This window comes from Hippocampus bargibanti, linkage group LG01 (genome assembly GCF_051943395.1).
Source record: "Hippocampus bargibanti isolate YZ-2025 linkage group LG01, ASM5194339v1, whole genome shotgun sequence".
Taxonomy (NCBI): Eukaryota; Metazoa; Chordata; class Actinopteri; order Syngnathiformes; family Syngnathidae; genus Hippocampus; species Hippocampus bargibanti.
In genome coordinates, this window is record NC_142734.1 from 11648092 (window position 1) to 11673482 (window position 25391).

At 41.0% G+C, this 25391-nt stretch overlaps 2 protein-coding genes across 9 annotated transcripts in view; one reads left to right on the forward strand and one right to left on the reverse strand.

Moving 5' to 3' along the window:
• cacna2d3a (calcium voltage-gated channel auxiliary subunit alpha2delta 3a) overlaps window positions 1-25391 on the reverse strand; it is a 120589-nt gene that overhangs the window by 4214 nt on the left and 90984 nt on the right. For 6 of the 7 annotated variants that reach the window (XM_088996076.1, XM_088996066.1, XM_088996039.1 and 3 more), the window contains 8 exons: window positions 11465-11526; window positions 10659-10703; window positions 10522-10584; window positions 8923-8993; window positions 6832-6907; window positions 6665-6717; window positions 6041-6096; window positions 3789-3903 (listed from right to left, as the gene is read on the reverse strand). In XM_088996076.1, the coding sequence (XP_088852202.1) occupies window positions 3789-3903; window positions 6041-6096; window positions 6665-6717; window positions 6832-6907; window positions 8923-8993; window positions 10522-10584; window positions 10659-10703; window positions 11465-11526 (541 nt within the window). Of the gene's footprint in view, window positions 1-3786; window positions 3904-6040; window positions 6097-6664; window positions 6718-6831; window positions 6908-8922; window positions 8994-10521; window positions 10585-10658; window positions 10704-11464; window positions 11527-25391 lie in introns of those variants that run through there. The other variant, XM_088996057.1, reaches the window with a different exon arrangement.
• On the forward strand, window positions 16934-25196 carry lrtm1 (leucine rich repeat transmembrane protein 1). 2 transcript variants are annotated; one of them, XM_088996110.1, is made up of 5 exons: window positions 16934-17206; window positions 18027-18100; window positions 18891-19275; window positions 19370-19575; window positions 21587-25196. In XM_088996110.1, exons 2-5 carry the CDS (start codon window positions 18058-18060, stop codon window positions 22093-22095), a joined length of 1143 nt encoding a protein of 380 aa, XP_088852236.1. In that variant the 5' UTR covers window positions 16934-17206; window positions 18027-18057; the 3' UTR covers window positions 22096-25196. The 2 variants fall into 2 exon arrangements, with proteins under 2 accessions (XP_088852236.1, XP_088852244.1); XM_088996118.1 differs by lacking the exon at window positions 18027-18100.

The window sequence follows — 25391 nt, forward strand, 5'->3', positions numbered from 1 at the left end:
ACCTGTCTTCATGTACAGTGGTGTGGGTAAAGTTTTTGTATGTTTTGACAACATCAAACTAATTAAAATTTTCATCAAAGCTCACATAAGTTAACGCAAAATGTAGTTTTTAAATGAAAGTTGTTATTTCTAAAGGGAAGCCAAAATCCAAACCTACATGGCCATTTTTTGACGGAGCGTTCATACTGGGTCACATGACATTGTGCAGGTGACCTGACTGTAGACGACACTGAGATAACACGACCACTGATATGACTGATCTGCTTTGTTGGCCTTTCCCACTCCTTCATGCGCCATATCGTCTCTCTTTGGCCTTGAAATGTTGAGTCAGCTGTCCTTCCCACAAGGCCCAGTTCTTTCCTCTATACATGATTAAAAGTGTGTTGGCACTTAATTGAACAAGCAACTAAGAACAAAAACCACCTAATGGCTCCAGGAATATTCTCCAAATGTAATAGTGCAGCCATTTCGACCAACCGCAAAGGGCCTTGACTTGAGGGGTTGCACCACAATTTTAAAACAGTCATCGCGCCATGACAGAACAAACCAGCATGGAGGCCAAGACTGACCCACTCCTACTGAACGGGACGTGCTGATGTTTCATCTGCTGCTCTTGGAATAAAACATTTGCTGACTGCACACTTGATGGCCTTCAACATACTGTACTGTACCGACGGCAACACCGCATATGCACGTATACGCATTGACGCACACACAAATGTGTACAAGAGCAGTGTAAATCTTGGAAGGGAATACAGACAGTGACAGGGAATACAGACATTGATCAAGTGTGTGTGATCACACACTTGATCAAAATAGCACCGGCCGTCATCACTGAACAACATTTACGGTTAAGCTTATGCTAATGAAAGGGAAAGTTGCCCTCAATGTCATTTAGTTTGTATGCTTTGCTGTGGAGCGAACATCATGTCATTCACCTCATCCTGTCATTTGCTCACTTTTGGCTTAACGAGCATGCGGGTTCATATTTTTCAATTGCAAATTTTCATAAATGTATGTGTAGTTTTTCATCTGTCATTGTAGCAGAGGAATATCATCATTATTAATGTGACGTGGTTCTACACATATTAATTCAGCGAGGTTTTTCTCAGTGTGATTCTTTGGGTGGTTCAAACACTCGAAACATTACCATAAAATCAAAACAAAGATTTTTTTTTCATACATACCAGCAAAATATATTTGTGGTAATGAAATCCACTGTGATACGACATTAGATGAACAAAATGATGCAGCGAGCTACAAAACACTTTTTTAAATCAAAATAAGACAGTCGACATCAGCATGCGTATGAAAACACAGTTACGTCATCCAATACAGAAGTTAAATCAGAGTTCTAAATAATCCCCACAAACCTAAAACTACTTCAAACAAACAAGAAATCAAACATTTTTGCCATTGGCAATTGAAACGGAGTGTTTTGTTTCAAACATTTTTTAGAATGCATCCATGCAGTGGGTGTGCAAAGAGATGAATGAGGACAAACACACACACACACACACACACACACACGCACGCACGCACGCACGCACGCACGCACGCACACACACACACACACACACACACACACACACACACACACACACACACACACACACACACACACACACGCACAGACACACACACACACACACACACACACGCCCACACACAACACGCGCGCACACACACGCACACACACACAAACACACGCACACACAGACACACGCTATTTCCGTGGCAGCTCCACAGCTGGGAGCAATGAAGGGCGCATTGGAGAGTTCCGGAGAACACCCCACAATTGCCTGACAGAAAAGCGCAAATTGTAAATGTGGACCACACTCATTTTCCCATTTTTAAAAGGAAGACCTTTTTTCACCTTTCCTTTCCCCTCTCAAAATGCATCGCATATCAAACTGCAAGCATGTGTTCCGTACAAATTATTTATACGGAACTTAAATTCAAAATGTCCTTATTGATGCAGAAGCTTGTTTTAATAAGCTCTTAGGGGCCTCCTGAATATCAGTGGAGTGATGCAAAACCTTATGCTACATCCTGCTTTTGGCTGCCCTCGATTGGTATTTCACAACCTCATTTTACATTTGACAATAGCACGGACACACCAGCAAAAACAAATGCCATAAAACGTACAGGATATACAGGATATTGAACTAATGGCAAATGTATCTGTTTCCTCATAAATGTATTCACTCATTCTAAAATCTAAAAAAAATCAACAAAGACAAAGCTGAAATAGCCACTGGGAACCGCAATTTATTTTGTTGGAGGCAAATGGTATATGTTGTCCCTTCTGTCAGAGAGCAATTCATCTTTCTGCTTATGTGCCTGGCTGAATCTTGGGTCGGCAAGGTGCGAATCCGGAGGCACATGAGGATCTTTTGCGCCACCCAGTGGCTCTCTGGCACTTTTGCAAAAATGTTTGAAAATGGAAAAAAAGATCAAGGTGGGAAATATATATATTTTTTTGCTTTAATATGGTTTCTGTAGGAGGACAAAGATGACAAGTATTCTTAATGTTTTTCAATGATAGAAAAAGTGGAGTTAGATGGGTTTCTTAACTCATTCACTGCCATACTTGCAAAAATGTTTCCACTCTAGTGCCAGGGTTTTTGTCATTGTCATTCAAATTCCAGCACCCACAGAATATTGAGTTGTAGGACTACACAAACATTCAATACAGCGTAAGAAATCTTAGACTCTCTTCTTACATCAGAAAAAAAGTGTTAATTCCTAAGTTATATGGGTCTAGAGTCATCTGAGCTTGAAATGAGGGTGGCTGTCCAAAAAAATACAATACAATACATACATATTGGTGTATATAGCGCTGAAGCTGGATCACGGCGCTAACATGGATAAAAGGCAAATGCTTACCCCTTGTGGAATGGGAAAAAACACAATGCGAGAGGTCTGACCAGTGCCTTATCGACACACCAGCAAGAAAAACGAAAATGCGAACAAATTCAGAAATGGCGCTCTACGTTATATGTTCAATTCCTGCATAAATTCGGGAATGGCAGTGTATGAGTTAATAACGTCACTGTTTTTTGCAACGACTTCCGAACACTTGTAACCATAACTTTCACTTGTTTTTCTGAAAGGGGTGGCTGGAATACTATAAAAGTCGAGATCTCTGTGTGCTCTTTCTATTCTGACAACCCGCAGCACGAGACTATTACAACTCAGAAACATGTGGGGTTTTCTGCCTTCATTTCTTTAATTTCATCAACGCAACAAAACATACTGTAATGCATTCATATTTTAATGAAGTTAATCCTACAACAGAGTTGTCACGTGGTGTGTCATTCTCCACAGCTTTGTGCTGCAGGGAAATTTAAATCATGAGGGCTAATTCTATATTTGTAAACAAGTTAGTCATTTTGATAGGAGGCTAATATAGCTAATATAATAGATACACATCCCATGCAAATTTCCCCATTGTGGGATGAATAAAGGTATTCTGATTCTGATTCTGATGTGTAGCCTTCATTGTGAGGCTTATATTAGCCTTTTAATATTTTGTGGCTCCAGACAGATGTGCTTTTTATTTTGTGGGTCCAATATGGCTCTTTCAAGATTTTAGGTTGCTGACCCCTGGCCTGAATCGAAAGACAGATGAACTAAGATATATTTTCAATGTCAACATTATGATTTTTGGACAAACGAATTGAAACTGGATAGTAAATTTCCCACATTGTCTGGCAATCACTGCTCGAGATGCAGATAAACGTCAATGTGGGTTCATGGGACTTGTGTTTGTGTGTCACACATACTTGATGCAGCCGTCACAGTCGATGTTCCCTGTGTTTTCTTTGATGGTTCTCTCTGAGACAAAGGCCGGGTATTCTGTGTCACATGGTACCTGCATGGCTCGGCCCATCCTCTGAGCTGAACAAGATGGGAAGAACAGAGTAGTGGAAAATGAGGAGGCATCACAGAAAGAAGTGGAGGCGTTTGTGAGGAGTTCCTGGAACACTAACTGCCAAAATAGTCGTGCAAATAGAATGCAAGCAAACAGTTCAAAACACCACATCCCAGTAAATATACACGCTTCGGAGAAAACATCTTTTGTGAAACAGACCAACGAAAGACCAAGTCGGGAGGCTGATGTTGAACTCTCCTGCTACCCAGAGGTCTGAAAGCGAACTGCAGCGTAAACATCTTCCATGCGGGTCAATGTTTTAAGGCTGCCCTATCAAAGCAGGAGCTAATCCGACTTTGCACGTCTGGAATAAACATTTGAACACAAGTGGCATCCTTTCATAAACTCTCAACACATTTCCCAAGGCAAGCCTCCACAGAATGAAGGATTATGTCTATAATTTGAATGGAGTTGTTTAATTACTGTGTGCATGTGTGTGTAGAAAGCCTGCACGGGTATTAAGGTGTGGGCTTCATCCAGTATGGTCGGTGTTGTGGACCGATTTACAGGCGACTAAATGGGTGCGTGCCATCTGGGTGTCACAGGCCCATGTATGCATTGTAAAAAAGCTGGAGAGAGTGCTGCTAAGACCCGAGGGTAGCCAGCTGTGAAATTGTCCCAACTCTTTGGGAAGAAGAGGCGCATGTGAGGAATGCATTGACATTCTGATCTCTCTTTCTCAGCCTGACACAAAATATTAGCATTCTTCAGAATTAAGATTGTAATCCCTGACAGGCGAAGAAACTCTCAGGCATTATTGCAATGACTCAAATGGTGAAATAATCAAATCAAATGTGTGGAAAGAAAATTGAAGCCAAGAAATAATAATTTAAACAAGTCCACAGTTCAATTACATTCAATAGTGGACATTGCTTATTACAAGTTTCAACATTATTCCGAGTTTGGTACAGCATATACTGGTTCATATATGTGATTTGTTTTGGACATTTAAAAAAAAAAAAAAGGAAATTGTGTGCGCTGACAGATCCACACCAGAGCTCATGTAGCTTGCGGCAGTCTCATGTTTTTGCCACTTTTGTTTTTGCTTTTTGGGGTCACTCCTCCTCTGTTCTGTTTTTCCGTGGTCAAACTGACATATAAAGTCAAATACAGCACTGGTCTTCTTTCACTCACATTTGTTCCAACAGTTTATGGATCAGTTTACATTTCAGTCTATGGGTAGGTAGGCCTTTCCAGATGGAAACAATTGTTGCTAAAAATAGTTAATTTAAAAGTACAATGTGCATTTTTATATTTCTAATAGAACACAGAACACAATTCATGCATTTACTTCTTTTCATTTAAGACTTGAAAATTTAATGAGAATAATTCTTTGTCGACTTGCCGATACACACTTAACTACGCTCTTAAGTCTAAAATGTGCATTTTTATCATTTGTTTTGAGAGCTCATACATTCAGTTGTTTTCTTTAAATTGTATTTTATAATTAAAATATACACTTTCAAAGGAAATCAAACAATTCAGGGTGTAAATGTATGAATCAGAATCAGAATCAGAATCATCTTTATTGCCAAGTATGTAGGACACACAAGGAATTTGTTTCCGGTAGAACACGCTGCACTAGTATCGTCGTCAAAAAAACTGCTAAGTGGCACTATACCGTTCCATTTTGGCTACTGTTGAAATGTTCAAAGAGTTAATGGCTTGGGGGAAGAAGCTGTTTAAATGTCTGCTGGATTTGGTGCGCATGGATCGGTAGCGCCTGCCTGAGGGGAGTAGCTGGAAAAGGTGGTGGGCAGGGTGCGGAGGGTCCAGTAGGATTTTCAGCGCCCTTGTTCGGATGAAACAATGAATCCTGCTTGATATCTGTTTCATAAAAGCATTCCACTGTGTTCAAAATAAAAATGGTTTCCTTTTTAGTCTTAATTTGTGCTGTCATATAGAAAAAAATCTAGAAAAATACTCTTTGTATTGTGCAAATTCAACATAACCCTGTTGAAAAGAATCTGTCTGTGTGTGTGTGTATGTGTACGTGTGTGTGTGTGTGTGTGTGTGTGTGTGTGTGTGTGTGTGTGTGTGTGTGTGTGTGTGTGTGTGTGTGTGTGTGTGTGTGTGTGTGTGTGCATGACTGCATGCACTTACCTTTTGCAGTGAGGTCAGACTGCCACCAGCTGTACAGGTTGAACTCGACAAAAAATCTATAACAAGAAAATGATATGGACCGTGAAATTACACGTGGAAGTATAATTCGCGATGCAGTGTGAAAGAATGGACTGCTGTCTTCCTTCCAAATGGTTACAACATTCACCATTTCTGCAGGCCTTTTATATCATATAAAGTTTAAAGTGCAAGTCTGTGGGTGGGGTTTGGGATGATTGGGGGAAGCATCACATCTGCATTCTTATATTGAACAGAAAGTCAAACACAGTAGAAAGTTGAACACTGAAGTCCATGAGGCAATAATTCAAGGCGTACACGGACAAAGCTTTGTATTCACACTGACAGCTCACTATCGCCATGATGCACTGCGGCGACAATAGACCACCCAGCATCATTCCGCCGCCGCCGCAGCGCACTCATGACAGGCATGCACTGGCTTATGCAGGAAACAGCGAGCAGCAAATGACTGGTGACCACATCAACATGCGTCAGTGTGCAGCTGGTGCGCAAAATGACATCACGCGTGATCGAATCCTTTAGCAAAAGACAACTTCAACGGCCGTTCCATCATAACCAGACGCCGCAATCCCACATCACACGCCTTACATGACGAGCTCTGTAAGGAGCCACTTCACAGCCGAGAGCAAGGCAAAGTAAGGCTGAAGGAGAGAAAATCACAAATACAGTATGCTCGCTTGACAGAATAATTTATAGATTTATACATTTTATTTCATTTTTTTTTTAATAAATAGGTGGACTGGTTCAAAACTTACATCCAACAGTGTGTTTCCGTTGTCACTGCTTTCTGAGTACACCCAACACAGAGCCTGGTAGTCATAAAGAGTCACTCTGTGGAGACACAAGAACATCTGTTGCATCATGAATGGTATGTCAGGAAAGCACTGTTTAAGGCTTATTTAGTTGAAAAGTATATTTTATGGAAACCCGGGAACGGATTATTCCCATTTTAATGGTTTCCTATGGGAAAATCTTTTTTGAGATGCACACTTTTCACCTTACACACTCTGTCTGGGAACCAATTAAGTTCGTAAGTTGAGGTCTCACTGTGTATATAAAGAAAAAACTCATATTTCATATTTCATAGAGTAGAGGAAAACAAATTGTGGTTGCACAAGCGTTTCAAGCCAATTTATTGACATTTTTCTTCATCCACTTCATGCAATCGAATTAACGATGCATTTTAATATATTCAGATCCCACATTGAAAGGCCAAAAGAATATTTGCTGAGGTGTGTGTGCCATTACTTGGAAAAAAAACACAATTTAAAACCGGTTCAAATGCAGGCCTATACCGCTTTCGACATGGTATGTAAATCATATGGAAAGAGTGAGGAGCATATTGCTGGTTGTACTTGCTGGCATGACGTTAGAAGTATAAAACCTTCTGGGGCCGGTTGTCTGTGTTGTTCATCAAAATTGCTCTTTAGATGACGTACCTCGGGTGACCAAACATCTTTGCAGTGCAACACTTTTCATCTCAGGGTATATTTGACAAAAACGTTCCGTTTGTCTGAGGGGACCAGGTTAATCCGCAGCCTCGGGTCAGATTAAAACCTTCGTTACGGCACCCATGACTCAGCTGCTAGGCACCACCAGGAATCAATTAGCAGTAAGACAGGTCCCATTATGTCGTAAGCAGCGAACCTGTCCTAATGTCCAAAAGTGATATGCACGAGGGATACATCATAAATGTTATTTTTCCGTCGATTTTGCAAAATCCGCACCTGATTCGCCTTTCCAATGTGTGGGCAACATCCATCGAAGTTAGACTGAGTATTCATCCAAATCAAAATTGGTGGTGACGGTTTGCAAAGAGTTAACGCAGCCCTGCTTTCATTCATGTTAAGATCTACAAACATCATGTCATGCTCAACTTGAGACTAATCCTGAAGATTCTCTGAAAGTTGTCATGGGTCTCCTTAGCTCATTCACTGCTAAACGTGCAGAAATGCCAATGTTTTTGTCATTGTCACTCAAATTCCAGGACCCACAGAATATTGAGTTCTAGGACTACATAAACATCCAATGCAGCATAAGAAACCTTAGACTCTTCTGTCATCAGAAATAAAGAGTTATTTCCTAAATTATATGGGTCTGGAGTTATATGAGCATGAAATGAGGGCAGCTGTTAAAAACACAATGCAATACATACATATTAGTTTATATAGCGCTTTAACAACAGCTGAAGCAGGAACAAAGCACTAACATGGGAAAAAAAAGGGAAATGCTGCCCCCTTGTAGAAGGGAAAAAAGCTTCAACAGAAGTCTGGCCAGCGCTTTATTGGCACCCAAACAAGAAAAAAACAAAACCAGAACTAATTGGCGCTCTACTTTTCAATTCCCAAACAGATTTGTGAATGAGTTAAAAACATCATCCCTACAATAAGTGACATGATGCCACCCATGTGAAATGTACTTGTAAATAAAGTTCCTCAATTCCTTGAATTCATATTATTTGCACAGCAACATCAGTCATATGAAGACTATGGCATGAACTCTATCTGGGCGATATTTTTTTCCCAAATCATAGGACCACACCACAACAGCAGCTCTATACAAGTTTCCTTATCCGCAAATGTGTGCAAATTCTGTGTGTCTCGATGATTTCCAGTTTTGCTGGCATTTCAGCAAAGTCATTGTGGTAATTCCCAAACGAAGAACACTTCGCTTCGCAATGGGTCGGAGTTCGGCACTTAATAGCTCAACATGATTGGCCAAGTTAAGAGCTGTCAGCGCCATTGGAGACATGCTCTCATTCTGTGGCCCGTCTGTGTGCCGTGATATTTTGTGGGGATTTTCTATCGTGCACGCACACACGCACACACAAAGAAAATGAGACATACCTCTTGAAAGAGCCCATCTGCAGGAGCTTACTCATTACAGCCCCTTCGGCTTCTCCAAAGAAGGTTCCTGTCTGAAAGGAAAGAGAGTCAAAAGTCATGTCCATTCTACCTGTACGTCACCAAATCTCAACAACAAGCGATCTCAAGGCATGTCCATTGGGAGCGGCTCTCAAAATGTGTTCCTCAGACATTTAAAAATACCAAAATAAAAAACATTTCTTAAATAGAATGCTTCAAATGCCTATTAAATACTGTATCAAGTTTGCAGGACTGTTTTACATTAAATTGATGCTTGCTCATCAAATTATGTAGATCGCTTTTTTTGCTTTCATGCTGTCTCGCTATCTTAAAAAAGACGGCAATCTACTCCAGATGATCCACATTATTACGCTAAAGCGTGGGAACAGCCATGGTGCAAAATTCTGAGGAGATTTCACACTTGTCTTGTTTACTATGAAAGCTAATGTAGAAATTGGAGTCAAAAGTGCAAGCACGCTTTGACTGATTTGTTCGTGTGACTTCTTTGAAGTGGAATCGAGATCGAATCTGGCACATTCAACACAAGTTCTCTGCCAGATGCAGATCATCTGCACTCACTGGAGTCCAAGATGGCGCCCGAGTAGGCAGCCGTCAGCAAGTGCTCTGATGAGCCTTGCTTTTTTTGTTGTTTTTGTCTTGTTTTTGTGTTTTCTTTTGTCACTTTGTGTTGTTGTGCGTCGTGTGGAACAGATACGGATTGTTTTACAGCATTTTTGACCACGACATTCATCAAGGAGACTGTGCTGAGCGGTTGCGCCTTTTCAGCAGCATGAATATGCCAGTACTGTTTTTGAAAGGGAGGAATGTCGGTGCCATTCGACTGTCATCGCTGGACACCACAGGGGCCATTGTGGTTTTTTTGCGCCTGTAATGGGCAGCATCTTCACAGCCCTCCTTTGTTCAGTGGAAGGTCGGTGCTGTTGGACAGTCTGCGGCTGGATGGATACATGGCTTGAGGAGCCCGCGATAAAATGGAAGGAGTGTCAGCGCAGAGCGCCGATGCGTATATGGAACTGTCGCGGGATGGAATTGAAGCTGATTTATGCGGGACAGGAGATGTGAGCCGATCTCTTTTCGTCAATGGATGCTACAGCTGCGTGTTTGCTTTCAACATTTAGCTTGTAGTCGACGTGCACATTCCACCATGATGTCCCTGATCCACTAGTGAAGAGACGCTTTGATCCTCTCCTCTTTCATCTGGAACTGCTTTATGTAACAAAGAGGGTACAGAAAGTGCTTAAGAATGAATGTCTCTCTGTGTCTTTGTGTTGTCATGTTATTTGTTATTTGTTATTTCGTGTTTTTTTGTTCTTTTGACTTCAAGACGGCGCCACGAGAGTGGCTGCCTTTCCAGCAGCTCCTGTGTTTTGCTTTTCTACTTTCATTTCTTTCATCACTTTGCTGCTGTGAAATGTAAATTTCTCCACTGCGAGACTAATAAAGGCAAATCCAATCCAATCCAATCCAATCATAATCGGGTTGGATGGCTCATGCCTAACATTATCTTTCCATATTTGCATTCACGTGCGTGACGTTTTATAATAGGCGCGTGTGTCTAACCAGCGTATTGTCCTCTGCCACCAGAATGAAGCCGTTGTTGTCAATGAGGTAACATTTGATGTTCTGTGGAAAACAAGAAAAACAAACATGCCATTCAGGTTCAAGTTGATACATAAGAAAGCGAGGAAGGAACAAACCTCATCGTCACAACTTATGGAGCATTTCCCATCAAGGGCAGCACACTGAACAAGAGAGAGGAAATAATTCATTCAATGCAATATTCAGGGAGGCAGCAAACACAAAGCCTCTTGCCAGGTAATCATAATAAATTATCTTGTAAAGTCATGCTTTAAACTGAATATATTTAATGAACCGATTTATGACCCTTTGAAAATAATAAGCGAAATGGAAAGCACATTCAGGAAACATTCCCAAATATAGCTTTAACAAGAAAATAATGTGCTCTATATACCCAAACTACTCCCCCCACTCCTATTGTAAAGAAGTATTGTGTACCTGTATCACCATCCGGAAATTACCAATTGAGTCAAACTGTACTTCGAACTTCAAATTAAGGTTCACATGTAAATATTGATGGAAGATTTAGTTTTTCTACACCCTTATCGCATTCATGTGTACCGAAATTTTCCGGTGTATAAGGCACACCAAAAGTCTAGATTTTCTTCTGCCTTGTACGCAGGTACGCCTTATATGTGAAGTAATATTGAGCCACAACAGGTCTCACAACTACAGTCAGTAGCCAGCGACTTCATTTCCCCCTGTAGAAGAAGCAGTGTGTAACCCCAGCCTCTACTGTAGAGCCTAATAACGCCTTCTATTTGGAAGACATTTTTCATTCATTGAAGGTGCACTTTATAGTCCAGTACGCCTTAAATATGGAAAAAGTTTGAAAATACACCATTCATTGGGGGTGCGTATTATACTCCGGTGTGCCTTATCCACCGGAAAATACAATATGTGATATTTCTTTGTCATTGTGTACCTGTCTGCTTGCTGTCCAGAATTTCCTCTGGAAGAAGTCAAGTTTCATTTGGATACCAACAGCTGGGGGGGAAATAAAAAGATCGCCAGTATGATGTGACATCAGAGAAGACATTTCTTAGTTTCAACATGAATAATAAGTTCAAAGATGAAAACAAATCACTTAATAGAATATTGGATTGGATTGGATTGGATATGCCTTTATTAGTCTAGGCAGCCACTCTCGCGGCGCCGTCTTGAAGTCAAAAGAACAAAAAAAAAAACTAAATAACAAATAATATGACAGCATAGAGACAATATGTCGGCACATGCGTAGATGTGCTGCTTCACGAATGCAGATGCGTTTGATGGCCAAAGAGCAAAGTTCCACACCAGACCATACAATGAGACCTTGGCTTACGAACTTAATTGGTCCCCAGACAGCGTGTGTAAGGCGAAAAGTGTGTATCCCCAAAAATGTTTTCCCCATAGGAAACCATTAAAATGAGAATAATCCGTTCCCATGTCTCCATAAAATATAATTTTCAACTAAATAACCCTTAAAGCTACACACAACATACATTCTATGTATAATAAATGTGCTATTGTATTGTAATAAAAGAAATACACTGCACTGTAGAATAAAGTCTTTATTTACATTTGTGATGGTCGTTGATGGCTCTTAATTGACACCTATTGCTTTCTGACTTGTAAGATCTTACGAAACTGAGGCTTCACATTATCATTCATCATGTTGATGATTCTCATAGCCTTTTCTGGATGGAACTGTTCAATAAAAGCCCGCACATCAACTCCTGGATGGCCTGCTTCTGCTTGTCCTCTTGAAGGCAAATCAAATCCTCTGTGTTGAGGACTTCATTATGGTCAGCAACAAGCTCCTCGATGTCATCTGCATCCACTTCGAGTCGCGTAGGTGCTGGCAGAGATTTTATTACAACAAAAGGCACGAGTCCAATGATTCCACGGACGCGGAATAAAACGCGACAAAAGAAGGTGGGCGGGGCGATCCGTCCAGCACATTCGCGATCCCGGAAAGCACCAAACGTACGCCATCGCTAATAACAATCACCTCGGCAAAGCAAACTCTTGAACTTGCCTGCACAAGACACAGCGAGGCGTCGTAATCATGTCACTAGTGAGGTGACAGCGACTCGTTGAAATGTCCCAGTATCGGTGATGAGGGGATCAACACACACACACCACGCACATTCGCGATCCCGGAAAGCACCAAACTTAAGCGATCGCGGCTAACAAAGCAAACTGTTGGGACTTGCCAGCACAAGCGTCGTAATCATGTCACTGGTGAGGTGACAGCAACTCGTTGAAATGAAATGAAATTGAAGTGTCTTCTTCAGCTCCCCAGCTGTAAACACGCACGTGACAATTTCGGTGTCATTAGTCACGTGAAAGCATCGACTAAATAACGCCTTTGTGTAAAGCTTTTAGGCGAAGGATGGTAGCAATGGTGAACGGTTACGGGCTCTTTATTTGTAGAATGGTCGCAGAAAGTTACTCTCAGGGAAGTGACACACAGCGTGAGAGATGTGTCAGGCTGAGATTCACATGACAGCCGCGGTGTGCACATGTGACGCCACAAACGCACACCTCGTTCGTGTTTCTCAATGATCTTCTTCTCCTCGACAGTGATTATTAGGGGATCATCTTGCATTCATTTCCTAATAGTAAAATTAGCTCTTCGGAGGCGATCGACGTGTGAATTCAGAGAAAGTGTGGAAAGTTGCGCCGGCTGGAGAGCTGTTCGGTCGTGTGCTTCCGCCGAAGATCCGAAGATCACTCCGCCAGCCGTAGTGGGTGTGTATCGCGAAAAGTAGTACGTATTTCAAGGTTTAGTTGTCATAAATTTGACGTTCGTAAACCGAAAAGTTCGTTAGGTAAGGTGTTCGTAACCTGAGGTCTCACTGTACTTCCCAGCGCCAACTTGAAATTCTTCCACAGAAGAGCTCAACTCACATCTACAGTTCCAATCTCAGCTGGAGCCGAAATAAGAAAACCAAGCTCATATTCCCGAGGAGTGTAACAAAAACAGGTTTGAATTGGAAAATGTGTTTCAACTACAGCCAATCCAAATCTGTACTTTTTAAAATGAATGGTGGCGTAGCCCAAGTCAGCAAAAATGTAGTCTCATTAAGTACAATCATTTTGATTGAGAGACAGACAGATTGTGAAAACTGATGCTAGGGATTTCTATTGAGGAGATTGCATTTCAAAATGGCACCTCTTAAAATTGTGACTGATGGGGCAAAGATTCAATGGGCTGACTCTTAGTCACCTTGCCTGGGTTTGGTTCGCGTTCAGCTTTTTTTTTGTTCTCTACAAGGTTTGGGCCATTACAGAAAATACAGAAATAGCGTATTTTCTGGGGTATAAGGAGCACCACCAATGAATGGTGTATGTTCAAGCCTTTTTCCATATATAAGGCGCACCGGAGTACAAGGCGTGTCTTCGATGAATGAAAAAAGTTTTCCAAATAGAATATATAAATGTATGTATAATTATAGGTACAGTATAAACGTTTCCAAATATATGGCACACCACATTATAAGGTCCAAAAGTAGAGGCTGGGGTTACATACTACTTCTCCAAGGGTCATCTTTTGAAGACAATCAAGCCTTTCGGGTGCACCTTATACACCGGAAAATATGGTATATAAATCATCCTGATTGTTTTGATTGATTTTGAAAAATTAATTTGTAAATCGGATTAATCATTCATTTCAAAACTTCAACTATGAAAACTCAAACATGCACAAGGTGTACTCTGACTTTCAGTTCAACTCAGGTGGGAAAGACAACTTTCTGTGCGCGACTTTGAACAGGATAAGCATCATCCTGATAGCATTGTCTGGACCTGAAAATATGTTATTTTAAATAAAAAAATAAACAGTGTTCAACTCCAACCAAGGTAAGTTTGGGATACGGGACAACATCTTTTTTTTTGTGAATGTTTGTTTACCCACATCGGGGTCATTGACCTGATCATAGCTGACTTTGAGCAAAAGGCAATGTCCACTTTGGAAGCCGTTCCACCACGGGATCTAAATTTGACGATAAAAAGCCGCTGTAGTGAACCTTTAACCACTAAAACGCTTAATTTGATGAAAGAAGGAATTGCGGTTTAGTATTCGTATATGATTGTGCAATTGTTCAGGGCAGTGGTGTGCTGCTGTGGTCTGTTTTAGCTGTCACCCAAAGGAACAGGTGCAGATTATCTCATCATAAGGTTTGCCAGATCCCTTCAGCAGCCCACCATTTCTACACCCACTTGGAAAACCCAAGACGAAAAGCTAATTTAAGATGCTGGGCAATGGAAAGGCAGGCTAGCACATGGTGCCAAAACCGATACTATATGATTTTTATTCCCTGAAAAAACAGAACATGGAAATAGTGAATGTGAGGAGTAAAAATAACAAGGGTGGGAACCGTCCAGTTCTCATGCAGAATAAATGTGAATCTGTCAAAGTGCATTACAGGTAAAAAGAAATGCTAGAAGAATGAGCTTGAAGATCAAATGATCTTCTTGCTCGAGCTGTGGTGTAAAAAGATGAAAAGGGCTGTGCTGTTGGAAAGAATTAAATGTTCTGGAGTATGATTTATGCATGTGCGGGCTGTCCAGTATTATGCTCTGAGCTGGGCTTATGAATCCAAAGATGAAGCGTCATAAAATGCACCCAAAATCCACCACCCATTGCCTCAGTCCCGGGCAGGAAGCGATGACAACCAGCTTAATGCCTCCAGTTAATTGGAATTCTCCTAAGAACTGCCAAACCTAAAGACATTTGAGTGAGTGGGTGACATAACGCTGCATATATAGCCAAGGCAAATGTGTGTAAATTGTGTAGTGGTGTAATTACACGCAAGCTCAATTGACAGACAAATTGTTATTAAAGCAATGAGGCAACATTGGGGCAATATAATCAGGCCGCAGCCTTCACAATTAACGTTTGAAGCGATGAGCATTCTTTCAGCTTCATGATTATCATGGCCACTAGCACAAAACCATAGCAGTTTTGGACGAACAGAGTCAATTTGATGGGACTTACCTGAACAATTAGGGATTTTATGTTGATTCCAGTTTTCTAGTGTTTGCAGCCACATCATTGTGATGAGAAGGGGCTGTGCATAACAAATCTGTCTTTCCATTTTTATGATTCATTTTCATCTCTTACTCCTCATTTGCAATTCTTTCTCTTATCAGTATAGAAACATATCTGCACTGAGGTGGAAGAACTCAGATTTTCCTTGCCGCATCGCGTGAGAGTGACACTGAACAACCAGAAAGTTGTGTCTTCTGTCTGTCAAAATGTTCGTTCAGTAAGCCGATTTTGATTCCGACAAACGTACATGTGATTTCTGAGGACATTTTAGAACGGAGATGGGCCATGGACATTCGGCTGTGAATTGGAAGACAGGCCAATATCCACAAATCCGTATGCGACACACACAAAGTGAACTATTGTCTTATTATGTATACAAGTATTATCCTGTACAATGTAATTGACCCCTGATCTTAGCAGGGCAATTTAAAAAAATAATTGCCAACGTAAAGCATATAAGCATGTGACATAAATGACTTCTTTGTACATCAGGGAGTAGGAAAATGATTCAGCTATGGATAGAATGGGAATAGAGAATAAGGGAACGAGCACAGAGGACATGAGATCACGTTGAGAGCTTCAATACACTACGAACATTTAAAAATACAATTCCATTATTAATCTGCCTCACCCATTGTCCATTGTTGCTTTTCTTTCCATTGACCCAAGAGCTCAAGAGAGCTTAGCCAAAAGAATTCAATGTAGATGTACTGCAGCAGATTAATATTGTGCTCAGTCTATGTTTGTGCATTGGTGCATTTTTTTATAACTGTTCTGCAACTGCTTCTGCCCTTGTGTCATGCATATCAGCATTAGAGCATGCCACCAGACTGGGCCAAGTGTGTTTTTGCAAATTTAATTATTTTGGAATTACACTCCAAATTAAACTTGAAGTTCTTGCCATAAAAATAGGAGCAATGGTGAATGTCATCGTGCATGCAAACCCCAAGATTCAAGGGGCACAGCTGTCAGCCAAGAGATGACACTGATATAACTATGGATAGGGGGAGTAAGCAGAGAAAGTCATATTGAACCATGAAATACGATGGATGGGAAAGAAAAGAGTCAGAAACAAATAAGCTGCAAACAAGCAAGAGAAAGAGAGAAAAAATAGAGAAAAAGAGAGAGAGAGAAGAGAGAGCAAGCGAGAGAGCGAGAGAGAGCGAGAGAGAGACCGAGAGAGAGAGAGAGAGAGAGAGAGAGAGAGAGAGAGAGAAAGAGAGAGAAGAGAGAGAGAGAGAGAGAGAGAGAGAGAGAGAGAGAGAGAGAGAGAGAGAGAGAGAGAGAGAGAGAGAGAGAGAGAGAGAGAGAGAGAGAGAGAGAGAGTTTCAGTACACACTGGCTGTGTGACTGGCAGTAAGCTCTGTGTTCTGATCCGGCTGCTCTGATGGGCTTTCATGCTTGTAGGCAGTGGTAATGATTTGGAAAGCTACATAGGATTCCAAGCGTCATCTGGAACAAAAAATGACCTTATTGGCCAAACCAAATGACAATAAGGACATTTCATCTCAGCTTCAATGACAGCTAATGGAGCCTGAACAAGGGTCAGTCACAAAAGCCCCAAAGGGGAGATAAAAAAAAGACGACGGCAAACACAAGTGCTCAAAGGACACCTAGCAGATATGACAGGTAGGACAGCAATTCAAAAAATTTTTGGTGTATAATTGAAGTAGGCATTCACGTGGGCTGTTTAATCTCATTTTGCTATGTAAATGAATGTCTAATATAGCAACGGCTTAACAATAATAATAAGATTAAGAATAACAAAAACATTCAAAAATAATAATCACTGAGTGTTTTTGATGTGTTTATTGGGGTATTTTTTGCATCAGCTATCATAGTTCAAACGACAAGGCATTATTGTGTAACTGACTTGCTGTGGGCTGCGTGTGCACATCATTACAAGCCTCCGTGCATGCACTTGGGACTGAAGTGACACATGAGCGCACGGAGCCATTCTCCATTGTTGACCTCGTTCAGGAGCTACGATGCTTCCCTGAGCTGATGCTCTGTTTATGTGTGGCCATGCAAAGGCTCCAAGGATGCACACACATGTCAGCACACTTTTTCAAGGAACACTTTCATATCGACTCATATTACATGGTAATTAATATGTTCATTCTAAATGGCAGATTTTCTGAAAAAAATTGGATCCATTCAGTTTCATGTACGTATCTGGTAATTTAATTTGTTTTATGATATTAGGTGACAATTACATAATATATATAACAATTATATTTTGCTCGTTATACATCTATATTTATCAGAATCACAATCTGTAAATAGACTCCATTCTCAGGCTTGGGCCTGAACTGCGTTTCATTTAGCCTCAGGCTAGTCCAGCAAATGCTATAAATACTGCTGAGATGTTCCAGGAGGAATGGACATCTGAGGTCAACTCAAAAGGATTCAGACACCCAATATTTTCTATGTATGGATTTGTGCGTAGGTTGTGAGTTGGTGAGGAGTTGTAGTTTGAGATGTTGACGTCACAGAGGGCCCAGGTCTCAACAGGTCGAAGAGGTGGGTGTGAGCATTGCTCTTATGCAACATACTCAGACCTTTGCTTATTTCAAGTGAAATATGTTTAACTATTCAAACTATTTTAACTTAAGACAAAGGACCCTGTTTTGGTAGATTGGTGCTCTTGTGCTTGGTGTAGAAACGCCAGTCCAAGCTTAGTCTACCTTGCTTGTGGCTGAGTTGCGCCGCTCTGGGTAGGGCTCACTCTCGACTCATCCGACAATCTGGTCACAGAAAGTAGTCTGCACTTAGCATAAAAACATACTGGAGCTAAGGCTGTGGCAAATTTGGTTACAAAATGTAGACTACATTTTAGACTGACAAAAAGCAGCTCTAACTTGTTATGCAATTTTGAACTCTTTGATTGGTCACAGATTGTCAAATTTTCTTTTATTCGTAATTATGACAGGTCACGCACCTGTCATAATTACGGACAATCTCTCTGCATCATATAAATCAATTCATATAATGCATTCTAATCATTATCATCTTTAAAATATTTGAATAGCACACCTGTTAGTATTGCGAGGGGATGGGGGTCATGTGGGGTGCAAGATGTTCTTCATTTGCCCGCGTCATAAGCATGGCTGACTTCATCAATCCGCGAGGAGTGATATTGCAGTTTACCAGTCATTGTAATGCATGGATCTTAATCAGTCTTTTTTCTGTTTTCATAATGTCAAGAGCAACATACTGGGGCCTACCGCCCCAGAGTACGAATGAGTGCTACAGAGTGCAGTTTTGATTTTGAAATTCTGTCATTTATAATTACAACTTTGTGTCTCTACAGTGACACTGGTGTGTTGCCTTCTCTCCCTCCTCTCTCTGTCACGTGCCTGTCCCAAAGAGTGCAGTTGCAACACAAACACCAAAGCTGTGGACTGCCGGGGTCGAGGCCTGTACGACATTCCCCGACGATTACATCCAGACACACAAGAATTATATCTCCAAGACAATCGCATCAGGGGCCTCGGATCAATGGCTTTTCGAGAAATACCCTTGGTTCGCATTCTCAATCTATCAAATAATTCCATAACATCAGTTTCTCCCACTGCTCTTCTGGGGCTCCGAACTCTGCAGCATCTCAGTCTCGCCCACAACAGCCTGAGAGAGCTTGATAAGCGGTTGTTCGGACCCATTCACTCACTGTCACACCTTGACCTTTCACACAACAGGTGAGGCATCATAATTACCTCGATCAGCCCGTGATGGCATTTGAATCATTATGGTTATTGGACTTCATCTTTCTTATTATGTGCCGTCACAAAGCTTGTGGGGTTTCTCCGGAGCCATGGGAGAAAATCTGAGGAACCTGAGCCACCTGGGCCTCGCTCACAACAGGCTAACACGATTAGACCGATCGGTGCTAGAGGCCTTGGCCCGCCTCGACAGTCTCACACTACGAGGCAACCTGTGGAGGTGTGACTGCCACCTTATAGGCCTCAAACTGTGGCTGGAGACCTACCTCTTCAAAGGTGCGTGAACTGAAAAAGTATTGCAAAAAGTATTCATTTTGGTATTAACTTTCTTTCTCTTTTACATTTGTATCAATGAATGACAGTAGAATCCAAAATGTAGACAGATTCTCTAATCTGAATTTAGTGGAACACAATTTCTTACAAAACTGCAAAACAGTCTGCCCCCCCCCCCCAAAAAAAAAAAAAAAAAAACACAAAATCCTGATGTGCAGTTGTGAGAAGAACACATCCTACATGGGTTAGTAGAGGGCCCCAAAAGAGACATCGAAATGTGTGTCATGTAATCCATCAGCATTTGTCATCTTAGGTTTTGCACTTTTTGCATATATATGCATGGCTTGCTATTTGAAATTTGAGCAGTTTGTAAAATTGCCACCCATGTGAGTTTTATTTATTTGCGATGAATATTTGCTATCCATGAATATTTTCTCCAAACAAGATATGTTCTCTACAAACCACACAGCAGAAAGTCTTTTAGGCTTCGGCATGCAACTGAACACAGCCATAGAAAATCTATTTGGAGGGCCCATTTGGAAAACTGCATTAACTCAAGCTTGATTCAGCAGATGCTTCAGAGAGTGATAAAGTTATACCAGGCCATCTGTTACATGGTTGTCAAGACCAGATTTTGTTTCGAGAGACTTGCAATGGATAGCATAACCTTGCACTTTGTATTAGAGAAGTGTGAGGGCATTTAATTCTTCAGAAACTCTTGCTGTTGTCAGGGAATGTTCGGATTGAAGTCATACTGGTAGTGTCTGATGGTAGTCTGTAATACCACTTTTGTGGTAATGTAGTTGGACTCGTATGTGTTCATCTGTGTTTTCTCTTGTTTCTTTTGCCAGGAAGGAAATAATTGATGGTTGTGTGCCATGAATATTTATGGTACAATTGTCAGTCAATAATGCTCCATTTGGCCTCTGTTCATCCTGAAGTCTGTGTTTAGTTAGGTGTTGTTCAGAACTCGAAAACAGTAAATATTATAGATAAATCATTTCCACTAGCAATTTAAGTGTTTGAGGGGGCTACTCGGGAATTGATGGAACTTTGTGTTATGTCCTGGACACCCAAAGATATGTCAGAAAAAAATATTTGCCAGGTGACAATTTTGCGACATGGGCGAGCCATCGCTTTGATCCTCTCCTCTTTCATCTGGAACTGCTTTATGTAACAAAGAGGGTACAGAAAGTGCTTAAGAATGAATGTCTCTGTGTCTTTGTGTTGTCATGTTATTTGTTATTTCGTGTTTTTTTTGTTCTTTTGACTTCAAGACGGCGCCGCGAGAGTGGCTGCCTTTCCAGCAGCTCCTGTGTTTTGCTTTTCTACTTTCATTTCTTTCATCACTTTGCTGCTGTGAAATGTAAATTTCTCCACTGCGAGACTAATAAAGGCAAATCCAATCCAATCCAATCCATGAGCTCAGAAATGATGTGTGTGTGCGTGTGTTTGTGTGTATACCCTCCATACACACACACAAGTATTTTTACAATATCGGTATACAGTTATGTGTTCCCATGTGAGAGCTGACCTGGGATCAGAATCAGAAAGCCTTTTATAGTCCCACAGTGGGGAAAGTTGCAATAAACGTATTGTGTACTGTATAACCAAAAACTATCCGCTGCACAGTGAAAGCCACACTCAGTTAAATGCCTGCGTCAAAAGCCGTAAATTGCAAGTGCCGCTGAAGCGAACAATGGGCGTTGAAACAAGAATGTGTGGTTTAAAGAAGACCAATGATCATCCAGAAAGTTGAAAAAGGAACACTGACAGAGAGACAAATAAAATACTGACTTACTAGAGGGAATATAGAGGGCGTCCGCTGAAGTCAAACCATTAATCAAAACATACTCCGGATAACCAATCAAGAAAGGGATTATCGGTTAAATTAATTATGACTGCCTCTCAAGCCCATGAACTGTTTGAAGCTGAGCTATGACTGAGGTCATCTCTATAGCGAGGTGCCAAAAGGATGATAAGATCACTGATGATGTATATATGTGCTCTCAAGGTGGAGTGGTGGATGAGGTGCTTTGCAGCCAACCCATAGAGATGAGGGACAGAGATCTGCAGAAGGTCCCTTACCAGCTCTTCCATGCCTGCATGACCACGAGCTACCATTACTTGTTTGCCAACATTCATCATCTGGAATCAGAAAGGCTGCTGCGAGGCCACATGCATGGCAACCACGCTCATCCTTCAAGCCATACGCTCCATGTCCCCATGCCAATGGGGGAGGGATTCGGTGGCGGAGGGGCGAATATCCCAGAGTGTGAGACGAAGCAACGGCAGAGGCCGGTGAACCTACGTCACGCTATCGCTACAGTCATCATCACTGGCGTCGTTTGCGGCATCGTGTGTCTGATGATGCTGGCTGCAGCAGTATATGGTTGTGCCTATGCTGCCATCATGGCCAAATATCAGCGGGAGCTGAAGAAAAACGAGGAGTTGGCAGCGGCCCGCAAGGCCGATCACGCCAGGTTAGATGAGAAAGAACCACTGGAGAATGCCATTGCCTAAAAGATGACAACACAAACTTCAACCGGGCATCAGCCCTTTTACTTGTCGCCGTGGGATGACATATTTGTGTGTATTTGTTGTGAGGGGAAGAAGTGTGTGAAAATTAATTATGTTTGTGTGACTTGACATTTTCTGAAACTTAGGTAGCTTATTAAATTCTGCAAATATTTGACTATGCACTGAAAAGAACCGGAACTCTATGCCCATTTATGGGGGAGGCCAAAGTATTAAAATGAGTTTATTTCATTTTCTGTGAGATGCATATATCACAGTTACAGTAGATGCAAATTGCTGCCGAGAGGTCCCTGTTGTTAATGCTCTGTATTTGTAGGTCTTAGTAGAGAGCTGATATTTGAAATTTATTAGAGAACGTCCGTGTCTTGAAGCTTTTGATTCCTGTTTTGATGTCTCATATCAGATTGATTTCTGAATTTGTAGTAGGCAGCTGGTCATGTTTACGTTTGTGTTGAGAAAAACGGAGTGATTGTGTTGCTGTTAATGCTTGAGTGTGTGTATGTGTGTATATGTACTGTATGTGTGTATATGTACTGAAAGCACAAGTACTTGTCGAGAATTTCATTGTTTGTGCCTGATAATGTGATATAGTTTGGCAGAAAAATATTTTTCTGACCTCCCTTGAAGGGATGATGGGAACTTTGAAGCAATAACTTATTTACGGGTACACAATGGGGAACCATTAAAAAAATCCTGTTGAGTTAGATTTGTGTGCTGATAAAAACAAAAATTGGCATGATAATTCCAAAACTGTAATCTGTTTTTTAGCACTTCATTTTTGGTTCTCCAGTTTACCCTAACCTGAAGTAAAACTGTTTATGATTGAACCCATCTATAGCCACTTGTCACAATTTAGACAGTGTGATAGGAGGTGTATGCAGCTTGCATTTGGTAGATTATCCGCAAACAGAACGTTTGCGTAGCAGAAATTAAGAGAATCAATGCTGTCCTTTCTCTTACTTTGTAATCGTGAGTTTTATTTCATTTGACACTGTTGATTTACTTTTCAAAGCCTCTTACTATTTTATCTTTATTTACAGACAACCACATTTAGTAAGTTATTTTGAAAGAAAGGGGAATCCGATTGCTCATAACCTTGAAGTTAATGAGAAAGACTGAGTTCAAAACAGGTATCACACCTAACTCAAATAAAAAAACACTGTTCCCCAGTGTTCGTTACCATTAATTTAATGCTGTAAAAATATCATAAACAGACGCAATATTCGACTGACATGTCAGTCAAAGTGTTTGCGAGTCATGCGATCTACTTCAGTTTACAAAATAAATGGAAGCATTTGAACTTATACATCAGCAATTATTTCGACCAGTGAGAAGGAGGACATTATCACATGGAGAAAACTCAGACCGAACCAAACATTTGAAACTTTAACTGCAAAGGAATGAGTCAGCGACTGACTAATTATTCTTAGAAGCCAATACAGGAAAATAAAACTGTCATAAACTCTCAAATGAAAAGAATGTCATCAATATAAGGTGCCATTCTTCTCCGTTGGAAGATTTTTTGACCAAGATCACGTGCATGGCTCGACCAAAATGATTCCTTCATACAGAAAGAAAGGCATCTTTCCAAAGAAAATTCCTGCAGTATTTTCTTTGAAAGCTGGCACACCAGGACAGACTGCGATAACATTTTTTAAAAAGTTGCTGTCGTTGAAATGTGACCACCGATAATCATTGAAGAACACAACATCCATCAAAAAATACATGCATACATTATAATGAATTACATTTGGAATCAGCCTGAATGATTTAAGTTTACAATAGTAATAAAATTGAGACGGTTGGGTGATGGTTACCCTAATGCACAGGTGTCAAAGTCAAGGGCCGGGGGCCAAATCCGGCCCGCCACATCATTTTTTTTGGCCCGCGAAAACAAATCAAACGTGTGAAATTCCATGATGCTTGCTAAAATCCTTAGCTAAATTTCACATTTTTGGATGTAAACCATAACAACAGTCATTATTCTTGACTTCAGATTTGAAAACTAGTTATTGATTAATTTGTTATGCGCTCTATATGTAATATGTGGAGGGGATTAAACATTCTAATGACTTCCCCAAATTCATAACGGCCCTTGAGAGGAAACCATAAGTACAATGTGGCCCACGGAAAAAAATGACTTTGACACCCCTGCCCTAATGCATAGCTGTGTCCAGTATATAAGTTAGGCCCTAACATATATACCGGACACAGCTATGCTTACCTGTCAACTTATACTTTTTCCCCGTATTTTATATGTTTTTTTTTTTTTTTTCATTTACAACTTTCATATGGGAATTGTAATAATTTATAAGGGCAGCTATTAGCCAAGGTTGACAGGTATAACTGTGGGAGAAATCAAAATATGACACCGCCATTTTTCCTCAGTTTCCTGTTTATTTGAGAAGTACACCTATCAGTCATGCAGTTGACTTGCAATGAGTTCAAGGTTTGCCCCGCCAACTACCCCAAGTCGACTAGGCTCCAGCACGCCCACGACCGTCATGAGGATAACGAGGCTCAAATAAAATATCATCATGGAAATATCATCAACCTGAAGCCAAAATAAAAGTCATATCATGAAAAACCCATAAACATGTAGCTTGAATAAATTGAAAAAAATGTGTTACAATACTAGATATACTACACTGAAAGTCCACACTTTTTGCCCTCGGCAGTCGACTGTGTTTATTTCACTGTGGTGTTTTCTGTCAGATCCGTAATCAGAAAATAGCACTGGGTTGTACTATAGCTTTCTAAAGCATGTACAGTAAACATACAGATGCTGTTGATCTTAACGGCTGACCAGACTTTTATCGCTCTGTGCGTTATGCCAGCAAACCCACTTGCACGTGGCACAGGATGTGACACACTCACAGATATGTTGGCATTCACGTGTGTGCATTTGTGTGTGTGTGTGTGTGTGTGTGTGTGTGTGTGTGTGTGTGTGTGTGTGTGTGTGTGCATTCGGCAACGTTGTGACTCAAGAGATGTCTCGGGGGTCCAGTGGTGGGGTGGGGGAAGGGTGCAATAGGCCCATGGGGTACCGTGGCATGTGATGTCATCGGTCTGTCCTGTCAAGTTAGTCTGGAAGCAAATTCACAAGTCGACAGCTCGTACGAACACTGGCCGGTGAAAACTGGCCCTAACCGGCCTACACTGAATTTGCATTCCAGTTTACTTCCGTCTGACTCTCTTATATAAAATCATTCTAACAGGCAACCACCAAACTGACATCCATGATCATCATTACTGCCTTTGTAATAGTTCTTGTTAAGCGC

Excerpts from the sequence above, each read along its gene's own strand:
- lrtm1 (XM_088996110.1), top strand. The coding sequence starts at position 18,058 with ATGTTGACGTCACAGAGGGCCCAGGTCTCAACAGGTCGAAGAG. Across the intron at positions 19,276-19,369 it reads CTTGACCTTTCACACAACAG|CTTGTGGGGTTTCTCCGGAG; the intron begins GTGAGGCATCAT and ends GCCGTCACAAAG. Across the intron at positions 19,576-21,586 it reads GGAGACCTACCTCTTCAAAG|GTGGAGTGGTGGATGAGGTG; the intron begins GTGCGTGAACTG and ends TGTGCTCTCAAG.